Below are 24,675 nucleotides of genomic sequence, written 5' to 3'. Positions count from 1 at the left end.
TTCAGTCAGGGTATAGTGGGGTTTTTTTCTTCCTTGTTAGGGGACAAAAAAGGCATTCATTCTCTAGCAATGCTGTCCTCTGGCGAAATTTAAGAGGTTAGCTGCAAGTCCTAGGAATATTAAAGCTCTCTGTCAAGTTTCATATTGCTTCATGCTCTGTAATTTAAAACGCAGGCTTAGCATTGTAGCTTTATAATTATGTAAAGGTATCAGCAAATTTGTTTAGGGAGAGAAACCACCACAGAGGGGAGTCACGTCTTCCCACGTTTGCAAATCCTATTTCCAGTTGTCACTGCTAAATTGCTTGGAGGTGGTCAGGAGGAGCTGGGCTGAGTGTGTGGATGCTCAGTGCCAGCATTCCCCTGCTGGAAGAGCAGCAGCAGCCAGCACTGGGAAGTGGGTGCATGGATTTAATAGCAGATGGCTTCATTGTTGGTTTTGTTTTTTGTGTGAATGTGGTGCAAAAGTGATAATGCCGTTCATTTACTTCCGCCTCGTACTGTTGAAGTGAGAAATCAGAAGTGCATTGGTCATTGTTAGATTTTAAGAATAACATTTTTTCCTGGTTTTTGTTTTTGTTTTTTTTTTGGTTTGTTTTTTGTTGGTTTGTTTGTTGTTTTGTTTTTTTTTTTTTTGTAGAGGGAACCAACTAGCCTTGCTTGATGTACTTTCTGTCAATGAGACTGATAAATGTAATTTCATCTTTGGTGACATTGATGACAACCAAGCGCGGGCTCATGTCCCTTCTTTCCCTTCCAGTTTGCCATATTTGTTGAAGAATCCTTTCTGAATGGCCTTAATCTAATATAATGCTACTTTGGATAATAGCATTCAGCTTTCCTGGGGGTGAAGGCAGGAAGGGTGCATTAACCTACATTAGCAGGCAGCAAAAAGAAGCGTCTGCTCAGGAGCCTTGCTGCAAGGGGCAGTGGTGCCCGATGCCGTGTTTGTGTTGGAGCTCAGACATCACGACGAGCTGCATTTCTGTGCTCTGCTGTCTTCACTGGGGGCAGAGCCTGCGTGCAAGTCTGGAGAGCGTATCTGTGACTGATTGAAAAAGTAATTTAAACTGAGATACAGCAAATTAATTGTAGCGTCTATTAGCTTGTAAAATACTATGGATTGATATTACTGTGCCAGCGCTGCTTAAATTAGTCCAAAAGCAATGACAAAGAAGAGAATGTGCTTTTTAGAAAATTAGTTTCCATTATTATTGGGAACATTTGTCTTCTTTTATGAGATCTCAGATTTCATTATTTTGAGGCCTACTTTTAGGATTTATGTATAACATTCTTATCTTTGAAGATATGGAAAACAGTCCATTTGCAGCTGGACACGTCTGTCTCTTGAAACACGTGCCGAAGTGGCAGTGCTTCCAGTCTGCTTCGCATCGCCCTCGTGCTGACAGCAAGCTGAGCATCACCTGCTCTTTGGGTGTTATTGCCCCCCACACGGCATGCAGTATGCTGAGGTTTGTTTTGGAGTGGTTGACAGCTGCTTTTGTTCTTTCTTTTTGACTTTGTGGCCTGCTCTGAACAGTACTGGGCTGGGTGTTCGCACACTGAGAAATGTTTTCTTGGGTAGTGAAAAACAGAGGACTGTTACTTGTATGAAGAGGGCTGTGTATTGATATGAGAAATAACGTGGGATTTCCGTCTTTACATTCAAGGCCAGGATGGACGGGTCTGTGAGCAGCCTGGTCTGGTGGGAGGTGACCCTGCCTGTAGCGGGGGATTCGAGCTACCTGATCTTAAAGGACCCTTCCAACCCCAACCATTCTGTGATTCTATGATAATTGTACAGTACCCCACTAATATACATGCAGTAGTGTTTATTAGCATCACAGTATTTTTTCCTATTACAGAAGCATTGTGAGTGATCATTTTGTAACAAATTGCTGTTAAGATAAATGTTGGACACCTGAAATTTGCAGCTTTCAAAGCAAACTTTGACATAACCATTGAGATAGAATTTGAGTGATTTTTTGTATGTATCTATACACATGCATGTATGTACTTATATATATATATAAACCTTTTGGTTGATATTTGGAAGACATTCTGTATTCTCCCATATAATAAAAACTATTTCAGAAACGTGAATCTTGTGGAATAAAGAGCAAAACGTGGTGGCAGATGTACGTGTGCCTTGGGGTGAGTTCTGTGCAACAAGGATGTGTTTAACCAAAAAAGAGTAACCCAGGGCTTTACTCCCAGAGTAGCAGGAATACTGCTGGTCCTAGGCAGCGTGAGGCCGTTGTGGAGGTGAAGGACACCGCTTCTGTACAGCTGCGGGCAGCACCTTTGTGGGGGATGGAGGGCAGCCACCTCTTCTCAAGGTTTCAGCTTCCCTGTGGCTCTGGGACACCACGATGAATCCTGTTACAAATGTGCTGGTTGATGATTCTAATGCTGCTCGCTTGGTGAGACCGGGTGATTGAGAGCTGCATGGTATGTGATAAAATCAGCAAGGAAAGAGTAATTTAGGGAGATCCAGGGTTTAAACTTTGCAGTCCTGAGCTGCTGAGAAAAGGTCAGTTTATGCCTTAGGCTGAAAAAGAACGGAGCAGTTGGTTGGCCGGTCTCCATCAGCATTAGTCAGGCTTGTTCTTGATTTTAGGTTATTAATACTCAGAAGGATGTTTTTCAGTCCTGGTCTGCAGAGCAGAACTGCTCATAACCATTCGGAGGTGATTTTATGCCCACTTTTATTGGATGAAATTCCAAGAGCACAACACAGATTGCTTTTTTGAGTCACGTGTAACCTAACGTGTAGCTCAGTACCTCGGTACTGTGTGTCATTTTGGATATATGTGCTTGTCCAGCTGCAGTCCCACTATATGGAGCATTAGATCTGCTGTGGAAATGAATTTTCCAGTGGAATCTGTTTCATGCTCTGTCTCTAAATCCAGTGAATCATGAGGGAGGTGGGGTGCTAATGAGACTCGTCAGAAGGATGATGGCAGCAGTGATTTTGGAAATTTTCAGTGCAGTTTTTCCTGTTGTTGTTCTTTGAGTGTGCTAGGGCAAAAAGATCGTGTCCTTTCTGACAACTCTCTGGTTAACATAGTTCATTTTGTAGCTGTTAACAACTGTGCTTTTGTTTTCAAAATATCTGCTGAGAGTGGTACAGTTAAGAGCAAATTCCTGACATTGTTAAGGGCGTACACATTTTTTCCTAAGGAAGTTTATAATTTCCATTGAAAATGAGCACCAGCGTGGATATCTCTTTAATCACCTTGGTGGCTTTTTTTTTTTTTTTTTTTTTTTTTGTATTTTGCTCTACAGACTGTATTCTTTCCTGCAGTGGAAGTGTTGGAAGAGTTGGAAGAGACCCTTGAAGGTCATCTAGCTCTCTGCACTGAACAGGGACACCTACGGCTCAGTAGGTGCTTACAGCCCCATCCGGCCTGACCTTGGGTGTCTCCAAGATGGGGCATCCACTGCCTCTCTGGGCAGCCTATGCCAGTACCTCATCACCTCAGTGCCAGACACTGAGCCGCTGACCACCACTCCCTGGTTATGGTCTTAAGTTTCTCATCCACTGACCAGTCCAGCTGTCAAATCCATATCTTTCCAATTTGGAGAGAAGGATATTATGGGGTACCACATGAAAGGCCTTTCTGAAATCCAGAGAGATTGCATCACTGGCTCTTCCCTTGTCCTTCCCTTGTCCACAGATGCAATTAACCATCATAAAATGTGACAAAGTTGGTCGCTATGAATTGGTATTCATAATGAACGTGATAACTAACAAGATCATTTTTTGATATTGCAATATTAAATACTTGAAAACAGTTTTGGTTCGAAGTCAGCCCTATTCTGAACTGCAACACGAATAAAAACAAAATGCCTTCAGTAGTCACCAGAGCCTGAAGCTTGAATGAAAAGTGGAGTTAGGTGAAGTATGAGCTGTAGTGAAACTGTTTCTCTGACTTCTAACAGGTTGGTGTCTGCCAGCAGGCGCACTGACCTGCCTTCTCCTGCTGCCTATCGTTGCCCTGTATTCCCATGTACATGGCACAAGTGCTCAATTTATTAGTAGTATTTATTTATTATTAGTATTATTTTAATAATTAATTAATAATTTAATTATTAGTAGTATAATTTATTATTAGTATTATGCTGTTTCATCCTTCATTGGATGAAAGGAGTAACTCTGCTACTTTGGCTGTGCATGGCCCCAGTGCAGCAGGCTGGGCATGCTACTCAGAGAGGCTAAGCAATCCATTCATAATAAGCAAGATTAATGATAAACTGTTTTAATGCACTGTTAAAAATTTGCTTATTTCTATATAAGTATAGTTTTAAGGGAGAACTACTGTGGCAGAACAAGTTCCTCTGTGCACAATTTGTATGGCAAAAGCCTGGTGATTTTCTGTCCAAAAGGGTGAAAGCTTCCCTCCTGAGCTGCTGTAGTGTCGCAGTACAGTGCTCATAGGGCGTGGAAGTGCTGCTCTGTGTGTAGCTCAGTCCATCCTTATTAAGGGCATAAAAAAAAGAAAAAAAGAATGGGACTGTCTTAATCTGAGACCTCATAACCAGCCAGCGTGGAGAGCACAGAGCAGTTTATGCTGTGTATAGAAAAGGTTATGTGCGTTGGACATGACCTTTCCTCCAGCAGAGACTTGAAGTACATCTTGTACGTAAAGACTGCAATATAATTACTCCTCCAAGTGTTGGCTAATGGGATGTGCAGCAGTTCCCCCGATGTGGGCCAGCACTCGTACTGCCGTAGCCTTGTCGTGCTGCAGACTGATGTTGTCATTCAGAGTACAAACTGCAGATCCCCTGTGCCCCCCCATGTGTTGTGGGAGGAGGGAGCAGGGGCTGGTGAGAGGATGAGGGTGGAGAGTGAGGGGTGTGAGCCTTGCTGAGAGGTGCTGGAGACAACCGAGGAGGTGTTGAGATAGTGAATCTGTAATGCAAACAATAAATATATCTCAGGCATTAAAAAAAAAAAAAGCAACAGAACATGTGAGACAACATAATGATGTCTGAAGTCCAATCATGAGAAGGCCTGGGCAGTTCTGGGAATTGCAGTACTCTGGATGCTCCTCCCGCCTCAAGAGAGAAAGCAAAGAGAGAGAGCAGCTGCCCGAGCAGCATGACCCAATCTGCAAGTTGGCGTCCTGTGTTCTTACTCTTTGCAATATGAAGACTGGTGACTTTGGGCAGAAGCAGCTAAAACAGCTACAGACATGTTCATTGTTTTCCCTGTGTATCCAGAATTCTCTCAGTGTCAATTTCCCTTCTTCCAGGAGAGCATAAAACACGCTGTAGGCTGCAGCTGAGCAGCACTCAAGGCCATGGCGTGCAGCAGCTGTGTGAGTCTCGTGCCTGCTGCAGAGGCTCTGTGCTGCCAGCCACTCACTGGGAGCTGCTGCGTCTGAAAACTCGGCTTGTCTCATGACTAGGAGTGCTTTCTGTTCTGGTTTGATTGTGGTTTTTTGCAAAAAAAAAAACCTGATGCTAATTCTACCACATTTCTTAAATGTTTGCATGTTGCAAACTACTCATGCTGTACTTCCAAATAACATATTTGATCTTATTTCAGATGTGCAACATCCACAGTCCAGCTGGTAGGCAGAGTATGTCACGGGTTGTTTGTGAGCACAAGGAGTGCCATGTGCATGCTGTGCCCCACACTGGAGCAGCCAGATGGCAGTCCCAAGCACTGGCCCACAGTCAGCCAACCCTGATGGCAGCAGAAGGGGTTCTTGGGCAGCCCTATGGCTGTTGCCAGCCCATCCATGTGGGTAACATTAGCTTTCTGCTGCCCTTCGGTGGTTGTTGCAGGCTGTGGAGTGTCGGGGTGCTGCCATCTCCTGCCCACACCACCTCTGTAACTCACCTACTGCATGAGCAGATCCAAAGCAACCAGTGGCACTGTGTTCTCCCTGCTATGCATATTGGTGCAGAGTATGTTCATGCCCTCCTTTTTTTATAGTCCACTTGAAGCAAGTGATTAGTCTCATTGTGATGGCATGTTTTCCTAACGTGTGGGGCTTATTGCTGTTTCTTTCCAAGATCAGACTTTATTATGTGATTTTAAGGGGTACTGGAAAAGCAATAGAGATTATTCTTCATATATTTAATTATACACAGACAGTGATTTTAATAATGGCTTACAAATGAAAGAAGAGAACCAGGAGGCTGCTGACAGCATGAAAGGAGCTCAAGCTCAGTGTGCTGGTGGCTGTTGTAGGAAGGGAAAGTTTTAAGTATACTCCAAGAAAGCAAAAGCAAAATACCAAAGTCTGAGATTACGTTTATGATGATGAACAACAATTTCAAGAACTGTACTGGTGACAAGAGGACTTTGGAACAGTAATATGTGCAGTCTTAATTTATAGTGAGAGATAATAACATTTGTCAGAGTGCTTGATCTGTTCCTCATGTACATGTTCCTGTTGGGTACGTGCATTCAGAACTCAGTTATAAAATGCAATTCTTTAGCATTTTCTTCCCTGAGATTAATTGTGTGGAAGTAAGCTCTCTAAAGTTTGAATGCAGACCAGCTGAGCTTCCATGGGTATTTATATAAACCTACAATATAGAGGAAGAGTAAGACAATAAATCCGTCAGATGTTCTTTCTCTGCCAACGTTGTGTAGTTTAAACCTGGTTGTGTTTTCATGGTTCTTGTCTGATTTTTATACGTACATAAATTTAACTTCATGTATTTCCCTTTAAGTCCTTTATAGTAACCTAGGGATTGCTGCTCAGAAAGATTATGGGAGGTCCTAAATATTACATGAACAAGTAACTCGGTTACCTTTCTGGCTATCTCCAAGGTTATTTAAGGTAATGAAGGCCCAGAGGAAAAAATCTGAAAGACAGTTGTCAGTTATGGTGATGTGGTGCCAGATTGAAGGTCTGATTCATGCAAATGCTCCTTATTGAAAGGATTTTCTGTGTTACGCATCTTGTTTCCTTTGTATGACAAATTGAGGAAAAAAACCCAGAAGAGCTGATAACAGTGAGGAGAAGAGCGCAGGCATTTGCTTGTGTTACAAGAGATTACATGGCTTCGCTGTTTCTCTTTGGGGCTTTTGCTTATCAACTTCCTTGCTCTTAAATGTTAGAAACTAAACATAGAGGACAGGTTTGAAGTACAATTAAGTGAACTGACGTGGAATAGCTGTCACTGTGGAACTTGTATTTCTATTAATAGAAGCCTCCTATTTAACTGATTATTTTAATTTTAGCAAGTCTCTCCCTCAATAAATATAATAGAAATAGTCCTTAAAGTGTATGCTGAAGAATTTGCTGGCTCAAGGCTGCAGTGCTCAGCGTTTTTAGAGCTTGATCTAAATGCAGCTCTGGCTGGAAATAACACCAAGCACACTGTTTGGGAATGGCACACGTAGCCGTGGAGGCTGTCAGTCAGCTGTAAAGGAGGGAGAAGTTTCTGCAGGGAGACCACAGAGCCTGCATAGGGTAACACAGGCACTACTGGCATTCCTTTAAGATGCGTTTGTTACAAAGGTAGAATAAAAAACAGGTCTTGTAGAAACCTGTATTGAAATTCTGTGCTGGAGGACTACAGCAATGACTGCTGTCTCTGGTGGCACTGACTGTGCCTAAGCAAAGCCAGCAGGAATTACATCTCGCACCCTCAGTGGTGGTTAGCTGAACGCATCCTGCCAAGGTGTGCTAAGCTCATGGGTATGTCACTAAGCATTTTGACTTCACGCTATGCCCGGGGCTTAAATAAGTTTAAGTACTTCCAACTGTGTGTTTTTTTTAATCCATCAGACGCTTAAGTGGTTGTCAGCTTTCTGTTTTGGACCCTGGGGGGATGGGCCTCGGGCAGGCTGCTCACATAGCCACAGCATGGAGACCTTCATCCTTTCATCTGGACAGCAGCTCAGGCTCACAAACAGTTATAAAGCCTGTCACCGTCCTCCTGCCATCGTTAATTCATGCAAAGAACATGTTTGGTGCAGCAGTTCAGGTTTCATAGCACGTCTATGACTGTGCTTGCTGTGAGCAGGCACCATGTGGGGCCCTGCAGGCTTTGTGGAGCAGGAACCGCTGGGAAGCCATCTCACGTGCCTCTGGTGGTTTCTGATGCTCGGAGTGTCAGGGAGATAAGAAAGAAAATGTACAGGAATGAGTAAGTTCAAAAATCTGTTGAGATAGTAGAGTGGGTTTTCAGCAGCCTCTCGGCTTTGGGTTTTGAACAGGGTTGAGATAGCTTTAAATAAAATATAGAATATCTATCTGAACATCGTGCTGCCCGGTTTGGAGCAGTCTGATCTGCATCTCACGTTCAGCCACTCCTCCGTGCCTCTGCCGGCTCCGTGAGAGCTCGAGCTCTGCCACAGGCGCAGGGCATTGTAACACAGTGCTGTAGGGCCCCGCTGAGCTCCAGAGCCACTCGTGCAGCTCTGATGTGCGATGCATCTGAAGAGCTGCTGCTGCTCCCGAAGGCTGTGTGTAGCTGTGTGTAGCTCATGAGCTTTGTGTGAATCCTGCTCAACGACGTCTCACATCCGCAGCAGGAGTGATTTCTGCAGCTTGGCATTTCAGGAATTGTGTGAGACGCGCTGAAGCCAGGAATGTCACTGGCTGGAGCGCGCGTTCCTGACTGGAGGACATCACAGCGCTCTGATGCTGTTTTCTTGAAATAAAGTCTGTAGTTGTTACTAAAGTAAACGTTTTACTCAGAGTCTGCCAGAAGCTTACTGGGAATGTAGGAAGTCCCCAGGCCTTGATCATTATTACTTTTGGTCCTGAAAGCAGAGCTTAAAGCCTTCACACTGAGGGAGCACAGCAACCCATAACTCTGCGTTCTCCTGCAGCCCAGGGGCAGGAAGGCTGGGGGCAAAGGAAGGCACGGACCATGAGGGCTTCAGTGTGCTGAGGGGCTGGTGATCGTCCTCCTGCACTGGTCAAGTATTTAATGCTGGTCATGGTCATTGCAATTGTATGTAATGCTGGTCACAATTATTCTTGGGTCGTATTTTCAGGAAATTAGAACGGCCTTAACACTCTTTTTTTATTTTATTTTCCCCTTTGATTTTCTAAACGTAACGATTAACTTTGGCGTTAGCTGATCTCTGCAGGAAAAGTCACTGGGATGCAAAAACTTCCCTGCAAAAACAAATGTCTTTTGTCCTTTAAACTCTTGATGTTGTCCGTCTCTTACTCTGGCAGCATTTGTGGTTAGCTGTGAATTTTGTGTAGGACTGCATGTGATTTGTTCACACCAGACCACTTGAAAGGGTCTTGTGTGTAACCAGAAGATCTTTTCCTTCTGTTCTGTGGAAGACAGGCAGGAATCTTACAGCCCATTACTGCAGAAAGCTTGCAGAATCGGGAGGATTTCTGTGCAATATCCTAAAGACGAGAGCTGAAAATGACAACAAACAGCTTTGCTCTCTCCTTTAGAGAGGCTGACGTGCTGCACACAGATTTCTCTGCTGGGATTAGCCCCGCTTGATCTTAGACCAGATTTCTCATCCCTGTTTTTTTTTTTATTTTATTAGAGTCTTCTTTATATTTGTCCTATGTCAAGGAAGTAATGGATTTTGATTAAATAGTTGATTGTTTTTTGTTTGTGTCATAGATGCTCACAATCTCTTCTCATTTTTGTTTCTCCTTTTACGTGGGGCAAGAAAGGTAGATGGACAGAAACACCTGTAGCCATTCTGTTCCTCACCTGCCACTTGCTGTGTAAATTAACGAGCAATTTACTTCTACAATACTGATGACAGAGCTCAACGACCTGAAATTTCTTTCCCTTGTGAAAATGAAAATCTAATAAAACCTTTCATTTCACAGTGTTAATTGATTGCTACGAAGTAGTTCTAACGACAGAATGATAGCACCCATCTGTAATATAGGTGACCTTTTCTCTCTGGATTTTCTCAGCTGACCATTTTCTGTCTCTCTGTGGCAGTGTTGGAGGCTCACAGTTGAGGGCAATATCTTGTTCTACATGACGCGTGGAATCATTCAGAGATTTAGTGAGATTAATACAGCTTCCTGTTCTCGACCATCAGTGCCTTTGTTTAAACATAACTGACAGTAGTTGAGCACGTGGTTGTCTTAAACACTCCAGTGGAATTGCTGCAGTTGGCTGTGTATCTTTCTGGTGAGGGTAGTTAATGCAGGCTGCATCATGGCCCATCCACTGCCAAAGCCAGCAGCATCTGCACGCTGTGTGCAGCTCTGTACTGGGCCGAAGAGTCACTGCATAATTGCCTCTTCAGCTTTGGCAAGTTTTAGGTGATTAAAATGATACATAAAAAACACGAAATGTGTTTTATTTCTTTGTGACTTTGTGGCAAGGGATTCGCCAGCAAATGGTTAACAGTGATGGGAGGTTATTTTGTAAATAGAATGAAGTCAAAAGTTTTAAATGCCATCCACTTAAAATCAAGTGCAATTGTCAGTGACAAAACCACAGTTCATCTTAAACCATTCTCAGCTTGTAATATGTGCTCTTATTTTCTCTACAGTAGGGTCTCATAAGGTGTTGATCAGGCACCTTTCCTGTTCCTTTGCTGGTTGGTGAAATACTGAATGCTGAATCTTACTGGATGCTCTTCATCTCTTGAGGCCCAGATAACCCCTTTTGTTTGTAGAGATCTTACTAATTGAAACAAGCAGGGAAACAAATCTTTGAGATAGGTGCCAGCCCTGCTAAATAGCTGTTTAGCAACGGGTGCTGCAATTGTACCTGGTCATCAGATGAACCTGTATTCGGTGGCCACAAGTGACAAGAGTGTATTTTAGCTTCTTAAAGCTATGAAATCACTGACACCTATGAGTTCACTAACGTTAATAAATTCCTTTCTCTTTTGTCTCCCCCATCTCCAGTGAGCATTTGTCGTGTGCCTTCACATTCTTTCTTCATGGGGAAAGCAATGTGTGCACCAGCGTGGAGATTGCTCAGCACCAGCCAATCTACCTGATCAATGAAGAGCATATCCATATGGCCCAGTCCTCCCCATCGCCGTTCCAAGGTAAGGGAGGTGGTTTGGGAATGTGGTCCATTTAAACCTCACTCCTGCATGGGAGGAACCTGCTCCTGGTGATGTTATCTTCAGAGATGAATTAAAATAAGTAACTCTTCCAACAGCTCCGTTTCTATTCGGGAAGGTAGAAACATAAAGGAAAAGGTTGATAGGACCTCAAAGCTATAGCTAGACATAAATGATGTGCAAATTTTCTAGAGCTTTCTGTTTATGAGTGTTATCTCTGAAAGCACGCATGTGTGGCAATTCATTTTTTTTAAGGTGAATTACGTGCTATTTTAAAAAATGAATGTATTTCTTGAGTGGTGTCTGCATCAGTGACTTCAGACCTCTAACTCAAACAGTAAAGGTATACAAATATTAAGTAGGGTTGAAAATGCACCAGAAAGAATGAAATGTTGAAGCATCTGTGACTATATATTGCCCATGTAAGCAGTTCGAACTGTAGAATCATAGAATCAGGGTTTTACAGAATTAAGTGAAAGCTGCTAAAATGATGCAATTGCAGTGCAATGCTCTACCTCTAAAATTCAGAGTATTTCAGTCATTGAGTCATTACAGACTGAAATTATGATTTCAAAGTAATTAAAGCAGGAGATTTTTATAAAATTAAGCACTGAAATGAAGCAACACCCAGAGACTAGAAAATGAGTGTTTGAAGAAACTTGGTTGAAAAATATTTCACTACAAGATATGAAGTTTTGACAGAACATAGACTCGTAGACCACTTAAGATTTTATTCCAGCAAACTAAGTTCCTTGCTGTCTTAAATCAAATATAACTAAAAGCAAAACGAAGTTCAAATGGAAATACTTGTGCTGAGCAACTCGTTATCCTTATTTGTCACAACTGTAGTCTTCTTCAGGTTCTCTATCCTTTTTAACACTGAGTAGGCTGTAGTACCACGTGTTGCTGGTAAAAGCTATTGTTAAATGTCTGTCTCCTATTACTTCCGTGTATGGGCATCCCTTTAGCAGTGAGTGTTGTTCCAGAACACGTAGATAAATTTACTATAGATATTATTAATCTAGACTGCAAAAAGGACTGTTTTTAGCTCAGTAAGGACAGCCATAGAAGAAGCTAGTGCAGTGTAATGAGGTCTTAAATTCCCACCCTTGGCTGATTTTCCAGTGTTTTTTCCTTGAAGACAGCATACAAAATCCTTAAATCAGCATACAAACAGAATAGTGAGCCAAGCCAGGCAGGGAAGGGCTGACAGGTAATTGAAATGTACGTACTGTAAGCACTGTTATTCTTATTTTGCAGTTTTGGTCAGTCCTTATGGTTTGAATGGTACACTCACGGGTCAGTCATACAAGATGTCAGACCCAGCAACGCGTAAGCTGATGGAGGAATGGCAGTATTTTTACCCTATGGTGCTGAAGAAAAAAGAAGGGATGAAAGAGGAAGAAGAGCTGGGATATGACAACGATTTCCCTGTGGCAGTTGAAGTCATTGTTGGTAAGTTTCAGTATTCTGCCTGAAGCATTATTTTCTTCCTCATCCTTTAAAAAAAAAATCTAATTAATCAGAAACAGCTATTATAATTTCCCTATCTTCTCTTGTAGCTCTCTTGACGCTGGAACATCTGACTAGTTATCTTGCCTCAAGCTTCTTTACTCCCTGTATCCCATATGCTATTACTCACATTATCAAGCTCCTTGTTTCATCCCTGTACTGGTTATAGAGGGTTGAATGTTTATTAGTATGTAAAATTCCTTAGCTCTTTGTATTTCAGACAAGTTTTACCTAATTGACATTGAAAATGAGTGGAAGCAGCTAGGGCTGCTGAATTTTATATGTTATGGTTAAGACTTCTGTTTTTCCGTTTCATTATAGGTGGTGTAAGGATGGTGTATCCTTCAGCCTTTGTTCTCATCTCCCAGAGTGACATCCCCATGTCACAGAACGCTGCCAGTGCTGGAGGCCATATAAATGTGGGTCAGCAGGGGCTTGGAAGCGTGAAAGATCCTTCTAGTACCTGTGGAATGCCTCTCACTCCACCCACTTCTCCAGAGCAGGCTGTTATGGGTAAGCAATAACCCTAATAGCCTGGAATTGCTATTTCATCTTTGTGTATGTGAAGATAAGTGTGTGAACAGTAGCAGATTAAAGACAGGAAGTAGACTGAGATTTAAGAGAGAGCTTTTTCCGTAGGTCTGTGATAAATGACGACTGATCTTCTAAACACTCCTGAAGAAGACACACTTTTAAATGAAACCTTGGGAATTCTGTCCAGCTTTATTTTCTGTTCACTGTAGCACCACTGAAGTGGTAGTTTTTTTTGCATTGAGATGAGTGTGTTGATTTATTGTTGTACGAGGGTATAGTGAACATACAGCAGTATGTAGTTCTTTTTGTACAAAGCTGGAAATACTGCGTTTAATTAATCAGTCATGTTTGTATAACAATAATAATATGCAAATACAAGCTACTCTTTCTATCTGCCACCATTGGGTTTTAGTTAGGGGCCATTCAAAAGAAATGCGTAGTCTCCAGACATGGTGATGAGGAGCTGGCCTCTCACATGAGGGCTGACGTGAGCTTCCGTGCTCTGTGCCCAGCACGCAGGGTGCTGCACAGTGCCTCCTGCTCCACTGCCTCTTCTGTCTGCACAGAATGTGCCCTGATGTGCGACTGGATCCATGGTGATTCTTAGCTCAGAAGTCTTCTTCATGCTTGATGGATGGGACTCAAGATCATAGAATCTAGAATGGCCTGGGTTGCAAAGGAGCACAATGCTCATCCAGTTCCAACCCCCTGCTGTGTGCAGTCACCAACCAGCAGCCCAGGCTGCCCAGAGCCACATCCAGCCTGGCCTTGAATGCCTGCAGGGCTGGGGTATCCACAGCCTCCTTGGGCAACCTGTTCCAGTGCCTCACCACCGTCTGGGGGAAAAACCGCCTCCTCATATCCAACCTAAACCTCCCCTGTCTCAGTTTAAAACCATTCCCCCTTGTCCTATTACTGTCTACCCTCATAAACAGCTGCACCCCCTCCTGTTTATACACTCCCTTCAAATATTGGAAGGCCATGATGCGATCCTCAATAGCTCACCTCTTCAGAAATAAATGTGTGTATTGCATTGCTCCTCAGAAATTAAATGTATATATATTGTCTGTTGTCATCTAGAATATGAATGAGACCTTGCCATTGTTGGAGGGGTTATATTGTAACTAATTGTGGATCAGTCTCAGGTGAGGATGGAGGAACAGAGGAGTCTTAGCCATAGAGGAGTGAAATGCATGTTTGTGTGCAGGGGTCTAAGATGGTAAAGGGGGAAAAAAAGTGAATTATCAGATACAGCAAAAAGAACTCAGTGAATATTGTTCAAAGAAACATTTTGAAGGCATGTGAAAAATTGCCATTGTATTTTTAAAGTTTTCAGATCCCTGTTAAATTTGTATAATATCACAAGGGAATTCTGTTTTACAGTGTTCATAACTATTAAAGTCTAAAAAAATGTTAATATTGTTCAATCTGGCAGCCACAATTTCTGTTTGATCTCTGCTGTTGTTTAAGAGAGCAGTATGAAACTGGTGCTTCCCCAGAGAATAATGAAAGGATTCCATTGTTTTGTATCATTTACCATTTTAAAAGATCTTGACAAATTGGAGAAATGGATCAGAAAAACATGTCATGCTGCGCAGAACTGGTAAATGGGTACATAAACTGGGTTAATCTGAAGCATGTGAATAATCCTTCAGTTCTGCTCCATGCTGGTAAAAACATGGGTGTAGTTCCACATCCAGTTCTGAGCACTGTTATTAAGCAAATATGTGGACAAATTGAATGGAGTCCAGAAAAGCGCAGTATAAATGATGATAGATTTTTGCAAACAGGGCCCACAGGGAAAGATGGAAAGAATTGAGGCTGTTTAGTCTAGAGAAGAGAAATCTGAAGGAGAGACAGTCTAACAGTCTTCAGAGACATGAAAGAGGAAAAGTAATAACCTTTCCTCTGCAACCAGTACGTAATGAATCTAAACTAGAGCGAAGCAAATCTAGGTTAAACATTGGGAAAAAACTTTCTCTGAGTGAAGATAATGAAGTGTTGGAATAATTGGCTGGTGGGAAGCTACCATTAGCAGAGAGGTGGGTGGGTTATTTTTCTTTTTTTTTTCTTTCCTTCTCTCGCTTTCTCTTTCCTTCTTTCTCCTTCTCTCTCCTTCTCTCTCCTCTCTCTTTCTCTCTCCTCTCTCCTTCTTTCCTCCCTCCCTTACCTCTCTCCTTTCCTACCTTCCTCCCTCTGTCCATCCCTCTCTCTCTCTCTTTCAGAGTGGGTTAGTCAAATATTTTTTCTGAAATAAGATTGCAGTTAATCAGGGACAAAGGAGTGGATGGGCTTCATGATCTCTTCAGATCTCTTCCAACCACACTTTCTGTGGTTGTCTCTAATTGTATGTAAAGAAACAATTTTGCTGGAACTATAGAATGGGATTTTTTCAGGTGTAGAACCAGAGTGTAGTATAGAAGGTATCAATTTGGGAAAAAGTAGTTAATGCACTCAAAGGCAGTGTCAAAGCTCTGGTAGGCCTTTGGTTATCCTCCCTTACCTCCAATTCTTCCCTCTCCGTCACTTCTTTCACACTGACGGTTACATCCATCCTGCTGTTAGCTTATGGAGCATGTACGTGTGTGCATGACGTTTGTTTACTTACACACATCTCCCTCTGAAAAGGAGCACGTGTGATGATTCCAGAAGTTTTGATCTGATTTTTATGGTTTTTATTACCAAGACATTGAATTCACGAGCAATGTTGAACATTTGAAAGCCAGTTACATAGATCGTTAGTCACTGACCTCAGTATGTGTAGGAATATCCTTTTGATTGCCTCTTTTTTGTTGAAATTCTATGTGAAAAGAGAAGCAGGAAAGTTCTAAGTGGAGAAAGTAACTGTAAGTGTGAAAAATGGAAGAAGATACGGGTTAGGCAGCTTGTGTGCAATTGTAGAAGCTGGGTTTTGAACATCACCTAATAGAAGTCAGCAGAACTGCCTTGTTGGATGTAGCAATGTATGGCAGTGAAACTTCCAGCGTTTCATTCTTAAGGCTTTCTAAATTGTGTCAGGCAGAAGGACAAAGTGTTCTGTACACTGATTTGACCTTGTTAAGATGCAGCATATCCTTACTTAGGTTTCCATCCAGAGCGCAGCAGTGCTCAGCGACTCAGCCAAATGAGCCTAAAGCTCCCTCTGCTGTTCCAGGTTCTGCTTTTAAAGATGACTCTTGGATTTCCATTAATCTGAACAAAACCCTACTGCGTAGTAGAAAAAGAAATGTCTGCTTATAAACAGCTGATAAGGTTTCTGTCTCACAGACAGAAAGAAGTGAAGTGCAGAGTATAAATAGGAATTTTCAGATTATTAGTGTGTTGAATAATATTTTCATTTCTATGAAATATGATGCTAATCACACAGAATTGCAGAATGGCCAGGGTTGGGAGGGACCTCAACGATCATGAATCTCCAACCCCCTGCCACAGGCTGGGCCACCAACCTCCACATTTAATACAGACCAGGCTGCCCAGGGCCCCATGCAACCTGGCCTTGAACACCTCCAGGGATGGATGGGGCATCACAGCCTCCCTGGGCAGCTGTTCCAGCACCTCACCACTCTCGTAGCAAAGAACTTCCCCCTGACATCCAACCTCAATCTTCCCTCCCTCAACTTCAAACCATTTCCCCTTGTCCTGCTGTTATCAACCCTTTCAAAGAGTTGACTCCCCTCCTGTTTGCAGGCTCCCTTTAGGTCCTGCAGGCTGCAATGAGGTCACCCCGCAGCCTTCTTTTCTCCATGCTGAACAAGCCCAGCTCCCTCAGCCTGTCTTCATAGTGGAGGTGCTGCAGCCCCCTGATCACCTTTGTGGCTTCTCTGGACCCTCTTCAACAGCTCCCTGTCTTTCTTGTGCTGGGGGCTCCAGACCTGGACGCAGTGCTGCAGGTGGGGCCTCACAAGAGCAGAGCAGAGGGAGACAATCACCTCCCTGTCCCTGTTGGCCGCCCCTCTTTTGATGAAGCTCAGGATACCATTTGTTTTCCGAGCTGCAGGAGCACACTGCTGGCTCACATTCAGTTTTTCATCCATCAGCACCCCCAGGTCCTTCTCTGCCAGGCTGCTCTCAAGGGACTGCTCCTTCCAGTCTGTATGGATGCCTGGGATTCCTCCAGCCCAAGTGCAAAACTTTGCACTTAGCTGTGTTGAACCTCATTAGATTCACCTAGGCCCACCTTTCCAGCATGTTGAGGTCCCTCAATGGCATCCCTTCCTTCCACCATGTCAACTGCACCACTCAGCTTGGTGTCATCAGCAAACTTGCTGAGGGTGCACTCAATTCTGTTGTACCCGGTACAGCTAAGAACCTCACGTTATGTTAATTGTATATATGAACAATCAGCTGTTAAACTGGTCTGTAATAGTGTACATTTAAACTGTAAGACTTCACTGAAGCAAGTTTTGATTTTGGTAATTCAGTTCAGGTGTAATGTAAAGAAGTCATGTTCCATTCATTTCTTCATTGAGGTTTTATCTTGAGTATAAAAAATGATTCGTGCTTTCAAATAACAACTGCTTAATTTATCTTGTAGGAGAAAGTGGATGCTCTCAGAGCAGTGTCAGCCATTCAGCTATACAGGAGGGAACAGTTAGTGTACACAGTCCAAAGAAATCAAGCAAGATTACTCCAAAATTTCACAATCGTATGGTTCACCGTGTCTGGAAGGAATGCATTCTCAACAGGTCACAGTCCAAGTAAGGCAGCAGTTCTTATTAATACCATATAATACATAGTAAAAATATTAATAGTTTTGCCTTTAGATATTATTCCTGATAGAATTATTTTTGCCACTAATCTAAGCTAATATTGCAATGCAGCATTATCAAAGAAAATTTGTTACTGTATTCAGTGGAAAACTCTTTAGCACTGTTCATGTTGCCTTTGCAGTCATGTATCTTAACGGTGTGAGACTTTGAGGTTAAGAATCTTACAAGGTGCCTTTAGCAAGGTGTTTTCAGATTCAGTGACTGCAGTTTCTAGTTCCACTTGTAGTTGAAAGTTGGGCGACTGAAGATCCGAGAGGGTGTATTTGATATTTAGAATTCCAAGAGTAATCTTCAAGGAACTGGACTGAAATTCCCAGTGATAAGGATATGGGTTGTTTTTAGCATTGCAGGTCTTTATGACTTAAATTTTTACTTTATTACTTAAAATACATTCATGGCACGAGATGCCCTGAAATCCATATTTTTTTATTGTTTCCATGCAGTTTCATATCTGAATATGTCAGATGAATTTTCAGATTCAATCTAAATTGCTTGAATCTTATTTTCTGTTCTCAAACATCTATCTGATGTGGAGCTGGTACCATCCTCCCATAGAAGGTTTTAGATGTATTAGAAGGAAATACTGTTAAAAAAAGAATTATATTTCAAAGGGGAAGCAGTAATAGAAAGGAATTTTACGTGAGATTAACAGATGTGAATTTACACATGCTTGTTTATTTAAGGTTTTGTTTTACACAGTGTAATAATTACTAAAGCAATTGTTTATTCTTTAGGAGGAGTCAAATTACAACTGCAAATCTGGAAGAGGAACTTCCTAACAATACTGTTTCTTGGGATTTTGTGGATCCAGTCCAAAGAGTCAGTTGTTCTTGTTCCAGGTGAGCTTCAAAGACAGGAAGCGTTTCTCATGATGAAAGAGCACTGTTCAGTTAGATAGAGGTACCCTTTAAGAAGTGAGTTATGTTTTAGCTGAGAAAAGAGGAAGCTCTAAAACTGTGCACATCAATCACATTCAGGTGATTAACAAGCATCTCTTATCATTGTCTACTTGTCGCAGGCAACTCAAGTGGAAAAATGATCCCAGATTAGAGAGCGAGGTCTAGAATCACTCAAACATTTCTCATTTGCAATCAACCCATCCTTCAGGCTTTTTGGAGATGTGAGCTTCAAAGCTCCAAAATTTGGAGTGCTAAAATTATGGTGAAGAGGAGCAGAAACTCAGATGGCAACTTATGCAGAATTGGCTCAGAATTAATAAACATTTGTTACAGATCAGTGAATGAATTTGCGTCTTGCCTGAGTTTCAGTGCATCCTGATTTGAGGAACTCCTTTGGAGAAAGATGAAAAATTTCCCAGAGAGTTGCTTTCTCTCTGTATACCCTCCAGTCAGTCTGCCATGACTCACCAGACACCAAAAAGGCACCAAGGCAATGGAGCAGCTTTGCAGCACTGCTGTGAATGGATGAAAAAAAATCACAACAAGTAAAGGAGCACTTTAGAAGTTTATTCAATTATCTGTCATTTTTGGACACTGGAAGTTCCAGTGCTACTCACACAGGAGAGGCAAACCAGCAGCACCACTTGTACTAAACGTTTTATAGAATTGCCAGGGGTGATTTTCTGTGCCTGAGATGGCCAGAAGGCCAGCTTCTGGTAGAACATTCGTGTGAAACAGTTTCAACTGAAATTCCTAATTCCTGGGATCACCATCTATTAGGCTTGTAAAAATGTTTGTATGACCTAATGAAGTTATTTTTAAGTATTCAAACATGTAAATGACATTCATGTGCTCAAATAGAAACGCTGCCATGCTAACCAAGCCTCTGTGGTATCGTGCTTGGGTTTTTTTCTGTTTTTTTTTTTGTTTTTTTTTTCTGGTTGTTGTTGTTGTTGTTTGTTTGTTTGTTTGTTTGCTTGTTTTGTTTTAATACTACAAGAAGGGTTTTTTCCAGAATTTATGGTCAACAGCTGATGATATGGCTGAAATGATTCTCCACTCTTTTGGCTGATGGAGGCGTAGCTGATTTTCTTTTTTCCTTTTCTTTCAAGTGAGGCAAGCTCGAGAATAATGCTGTAGTTAATGATAACAGTTGTCTAACCAAATTCTGAAATCTCTGACCTGTCACAGTACTCTGTGCAGGGCTTTCTGTGCAGATTTGGCCGCACAGAGAAATTTAGGAATACAGCACTCCATTGATCACTGGAAGGTTGTTGTTTAGAAAATGAGAAAGCCTGATTGCGTCCCTGTGCCTTGTGCTTGACTTCTTAGAAAGTAGTTTCTTGTTTGTGTATATGGGAGACAAAGGAATACAAAGGGGTTGTGTGTCACACAACAGCCTGTGCTGTCTGAAGTGAAGATGTTGGTCCTCTGCAGCCTTACTCTTACTCTGATTATTTGTTGGCTGTATGTATTATGTATACTCAGGAATGTGGAACAAATGAATGTTTTGTCAGGATGCCAAGTGTTCTGTATAGAAAACTGAAGTCAAGCCTTGCCTGGAAAGCTTAGGGAACCAATAGTGGAAAAAGGAGATCTGAATCTGTAGAGACGTTGAGCTGCATTTGCAATTTGAAGCAGTTTCAAACAACAATAAATGTGTGCCATGCGACTTCTGTGCAGGTGAAGAAGCTGGACAGATACTGTCATATCAGTATAATTGCCTTAGTCATCACTGTGCCCTTTGTGAGCACTGCGCAAATGTGGGTAAAAATGTGAAGATAAGATCTCATATATGGGGTTCTTTGATACTCAGCATCAAATTCAATCTTCTATAGACCCAACTTTCTTTCTTGGAAAACAGACTGTCTGGTGTCAGTCAAGTTCTGTAGTCATGTTGGTGTGGTGAATGATGGAGAATGAGTGCAATGAAATGTTTAAGCCATGCTTAAGGCACACCTGCAGTTACAAGGGCATTAGGTCCACATGGATGCTGTGCTAAGGATGATTTGTGGTGGCAAAGAACTTGTAATGTTTCCTAGTAACACCAATAAAACAAACACAAATAAAGCCAGGACAACAGCACGCAGTGTAAGATGGTTATAGGAAAAAGATGCAGTACCAGTAGTTGTATTTGTACTGTTTGACAGCTGCTCTGCGAAACTTGGGTGTTTTCCTAACTAAGTCAGAGAAGCAGAATTAGTTTTCCCCAGTCCAGTAGTCCACTTTATTTCAGATAATATAGTTTATCTTAACATTGTAATAAGTTTTCATGTTAGTGGATTTCTGGTTTGAATGCTTTCAAATATTTATTCATACATCAATTTTTAGTTGCTTATTCTTTGGACTAATTATGCCTCTTTTTTTTTTCTTTTTTTTTTAACCATATCTGGAGGAAATTGACATGAAAGCATTTTGCTGTATTTTGCCTCAGTGAACATAGCCAAACCAATTCAGATCTGTATTTTGGAAGCGTACAAGAGTAGTGGTTCAGTTCCCCAGCAGTCATTTCACTTGAAAGGCTGTACTTCTTCAGGGTAATGAAAACAACAATAGCCTGATTTATTTTATTTTGTTACATTAAATTCCATATAAGCAGTGTTCAGCTTTATATAAACATTAGATCTTGTTTGCTTTGAATTCTGTTTTTCCCGTTCTCCATTTTATAGGTCAGACATACGCAGTCATGTTGGGCTCTGCCTAGTGCAGATCATGTGGCATTTCCAGAATCTCTTAAAAGACCAACAATAGACATAAGATTTCTTTGGGATTCTTTCCTTTAGAGCAGATAATAGGATGAACCATGCAGTGACTTGCTTTTGTCTCTGTTTTCAGGCACAAGGTTTTCAAACAGCGTTGTGCTGCCGGTTCCAGCCGCCCCCCGACAATAAATCAGCCAGGATTCAGTGTGGGAACATCATCATCTTCATCGTTGCCGCCTCCTGCCTCTTCAAAGCACAAAGCAACAGAAAGACAGGACAAGGGAGAGAAACTGCAAAAAAGGCCCATGATGCCATTTCACCATCGGCCCTCTGTGACTGAAGAGCTATGCGTGGAGCAGGACACATCAGGGCAGAAGCTGGGATTAGCAGGCATGGAACCCTCTTTAGAAGTCCCAAATTCCAGAAAATATGAGAAGCCGCTATCTATACCTGCTAGAAATCCAAGCAAGCAAATTAATATGAATCCTATGGATTCACCCCATTCCCCTTCTTCCCCTCTGCCTCCCACACTTAGCCCCCAGCCGAGAGGTCAGGAAACAGAGAATCTGGACCCACCTTCTGTACCTGTAAACCCAGCGCTCTATGGCAGTGGGCTGGAGCTTCAGCCGTTGCCCAGCTTAGATGAGAGGACAGTTCTTGTTGGACAGAGGTTACCTCTGATGGCAGAGGTTAGTGAAACAGCATTATATTGTGGGATAATTCAGAACAATGAGTCACTAGATATGTGGAGGACCTATAGCGTCCCATCAAGTGACGATCCAGAATTCAGGCCACCAGGTCTTCCATGTGAGAGAGATGATGCCAAGATGGAAGTGAACTCAGACAGCACTGCACTGAAAAGGTAAGAACGCAAATTGGCCCGAATGGTGCTTTTATTAAATTCTAACCATGATTAAATTCTAATTTCAGTAGTAAGCTTTGAATTCAGTTGTGGCATCAAAACCTGAGGGATGATGTGAGTGTAGAAGACAGAACTTGTCTCTGGTAGTTTTGTTTAATGGGGATTTTTGTAGGAAGGTGACTAATGAAGAGAGATTTTTAACAGCAGTTTTCTCATGTAATTTATGCGCTCCTCCAAAAAATTATGCGACGAGTAGAAGGCTTCCCTGCAGCATTAAAGATGGTATATGCTGGAGTTAACACTGCTTAAGTAGGAATGGGCTGTTGTAGTATGCTTTATTTTTTTCTCATCTGGATTTCTGCTGTACGTTGTAACAACCGATGCATCTTTTTAAAAACCTTCATCAAAGTAAATGAACAAATATAAGAGTTCTATTACGCTTATGTCTTTTGATCATTTTAAAAAACAAAAGTTGTGTTCAGTTATGCACCCTTACAGCTACATAAGTATTTGGTTATAGCAAGTGAGATGCACTTTATTGCACTGTAGAGGCAATTCGGTGTGGTTTGTCCAATTGTATGGTTTTAAAATTGCACTTTCTAGACATAATAACAGATATAGTATTATAGAATGATCCTGTTTTGTTTTGTTTTTATAATGGCATCAGTGTTGTGAAGCCAGTACCTGGTCTTTGCACTTGATAGGAGTTTACTATTTATGGAATTACAAGGTTGAGGAGGGACCTCTGGAGATCATCAAGTCCTACCCCGCTGCTAAAGCAGGTCCCTACAGGGGGTTGAGCAGGACAGTGTCCACGCAGGTCTTGAATATCTCCAGAGGAGGAAACTCCACCACCTCTCTGGGCAGCTTGTTCCAGCGCTCTGTCGCCTCATAGTAAAAAAGTTCTTCTTTGTGTTTGTATGGAACTTCCTGTGCTCCAGTTTGTACCCGTTGCCCTGTGACTGGGTACCACCAAAAAGAGCCTTGGCCCCATCCTCTTGACACTGCCCTTCAGATATTTATAAGCACTGATCAGATCCCCTCTCAGCCTTCTCTTCTCCAGGCTGAATTGCCCCAGGGCTCTCAGCCTTTCCTCATTAGGAAGATGCTCCATGCATGCCTCTCATCATCTTTGTGGCCCTCTGCTGGGCCAGATCCCTGCCTTTTTTGAACTGGGGAGCCCAGAACACAGTGCTGCAGATGTGGCCTCCCCAGGGCAGAGCAGAGGTGAGGAAAACCTCCCTTGACCTGCTGGCAATGCACCACAGGACACCCCCAAGGCACACTGCTGGCTCCTGGTCACTCTGCTGTCCACTCAGATCCTTCTCTGCAGAGCTCCTTTCCAGCAGCTCACCTCTAACCTGTACTGATGTGTGCAGTTATTCCTCCCCAGGTGGGGGGACGGTGACATCTCCCAGCAGCCTTATCTTCTCCAAGCTAAACAAGCCCTGTTCCCTCAGCCTTTCTTCATAGGAGAGGTGCTCCAGCCCTCTGATCATCTTAGTGCCCTCCTCTGGACCCGCTCCAAGAGCTCTGCATCTTTCTTGTGCTGGGGGCCCCAGGCCTGGATGCAGTATGTAAAGATATGTGAAGATATTTCATGTCAACTTCAGCCTGAGAATCTGAATTGATTTTGTGCAGGCTTAAAATTACTTCTGCATTTTGGCAATGGAAAAAAAGTGCAGCAAAGAGGATTTAGTGAAAACGGTTAAGCTAAAGTTGATTGAGGCAATCTTTTTGAATTATGACAGTGTTAATTTTGGTAATTACTGTGGAGCTCCCTAGGCTGAAAAGGTCATGTGTACTTCAAAGTATTCTGATTTAGTGACAGATTTTACTCCTTTCTCATTGTCCTGAAGTAAATGTTCTTGATACAGTGCTGGGTTTAATACTGAACTTAGGCAAATGCATCCCTTATTTGAGGAAGAAGGTATTCTTTCTCTGTCAAGGAGTGAGACATGGGCTGTATTTGTGTGTGACACCTACAGATCTTAAGAGCTGCTATTTTTGTCTGCTGTAAAAGATATGCATGTTTTGTTTTGTGATGGATTTGTTTACTTGCTTATTTTTGCTTTCAGGCTCTTAGCACAACCTAATAAACGGTTTAAGATTTTGGAAGAACAGAAACCGGTGCAGACACTGAGCTATCTTGACCCCTTGCCTCTAATACAACAACCAGGAGAAGGTTTAGGAGATGCTAGTGATCCTTACACTTTTGAAGATGGTGATATAAAGTACAGCTTCACTGGCAATAAAAAATGCAAACTTGTGGCTGAAAAAGATCTGCTGAAAAAGAACAAGGTAACATGGAAATCCAGTCTTTATCATTAACGCTGTAATGATCACATAGCACAGTATTTGTCGTGCAGCTCTCAGGAGGACACAGACCCATTGCACAGGTC

General features: G+C 42.2%; 1 protein-coding gene across 2 annotated transcripts in view; it reads left to right on the top strand.

The window, feature by feature from the left end:
* MED13L (mediator complex subunit 13L) overlaps positions 1 to 24,675 on the top strand; it is a 180,347-nt gene that overhangs the window by 116,459 nt on the left and 39,213 nt on the right. For both annotated transcript variants that reach the window (XM_048964560.1, XM_048964561.1), the window contains 7 exons: positions 10,832 to 10,977; positions 12,256 to 12,450; positions 12,829 to 13,020; positions 17,576 to 17,738; positions 18,545 to 18,649; positions 21,545 to 22,273; positions 24,352 to 24,574. In XM_048964560.1, the coding sequence (XP_048820517.1) occupies positions 10,832 to 10,977; positions 12,256 to 12,450; positions 12,829 to 13,020; positions 17,576 to 17,738; positions 18,545 to 18,649; positions 21,545 to 22,273; positions 24,352 to 24,574 (1,753 nt within the window). The remainder of the gene's footprint in view (positions 1 to 10,831; positions 10,978 to 12,255; positions 12,451 to 12,828; positions 13,021 to 17,575; positions 17,739 to 18,544; positions 18,650 to 21,544; positions 22,274 to 24,351; positions 24,575 to 24,675) is intronic.

This window comes from Lagopus muta, chromosome 17 (genome assembly GCF_023343835.1).
Source record: "Lagopus muta isolate bLagMut1 chromosome 17, bLagMut1 primary, whole genome shotgun sequence".
In the NCBI taxonomy this organism is placed as follows: Eukaryota; Metazoa; Chordata; class Aves; order Galliformes; family Phasianidae; genus Lagopus; species Lagopus muta.
This window is presented reverse-complemented; position numbering and strand designations above follow the sequence as displayed.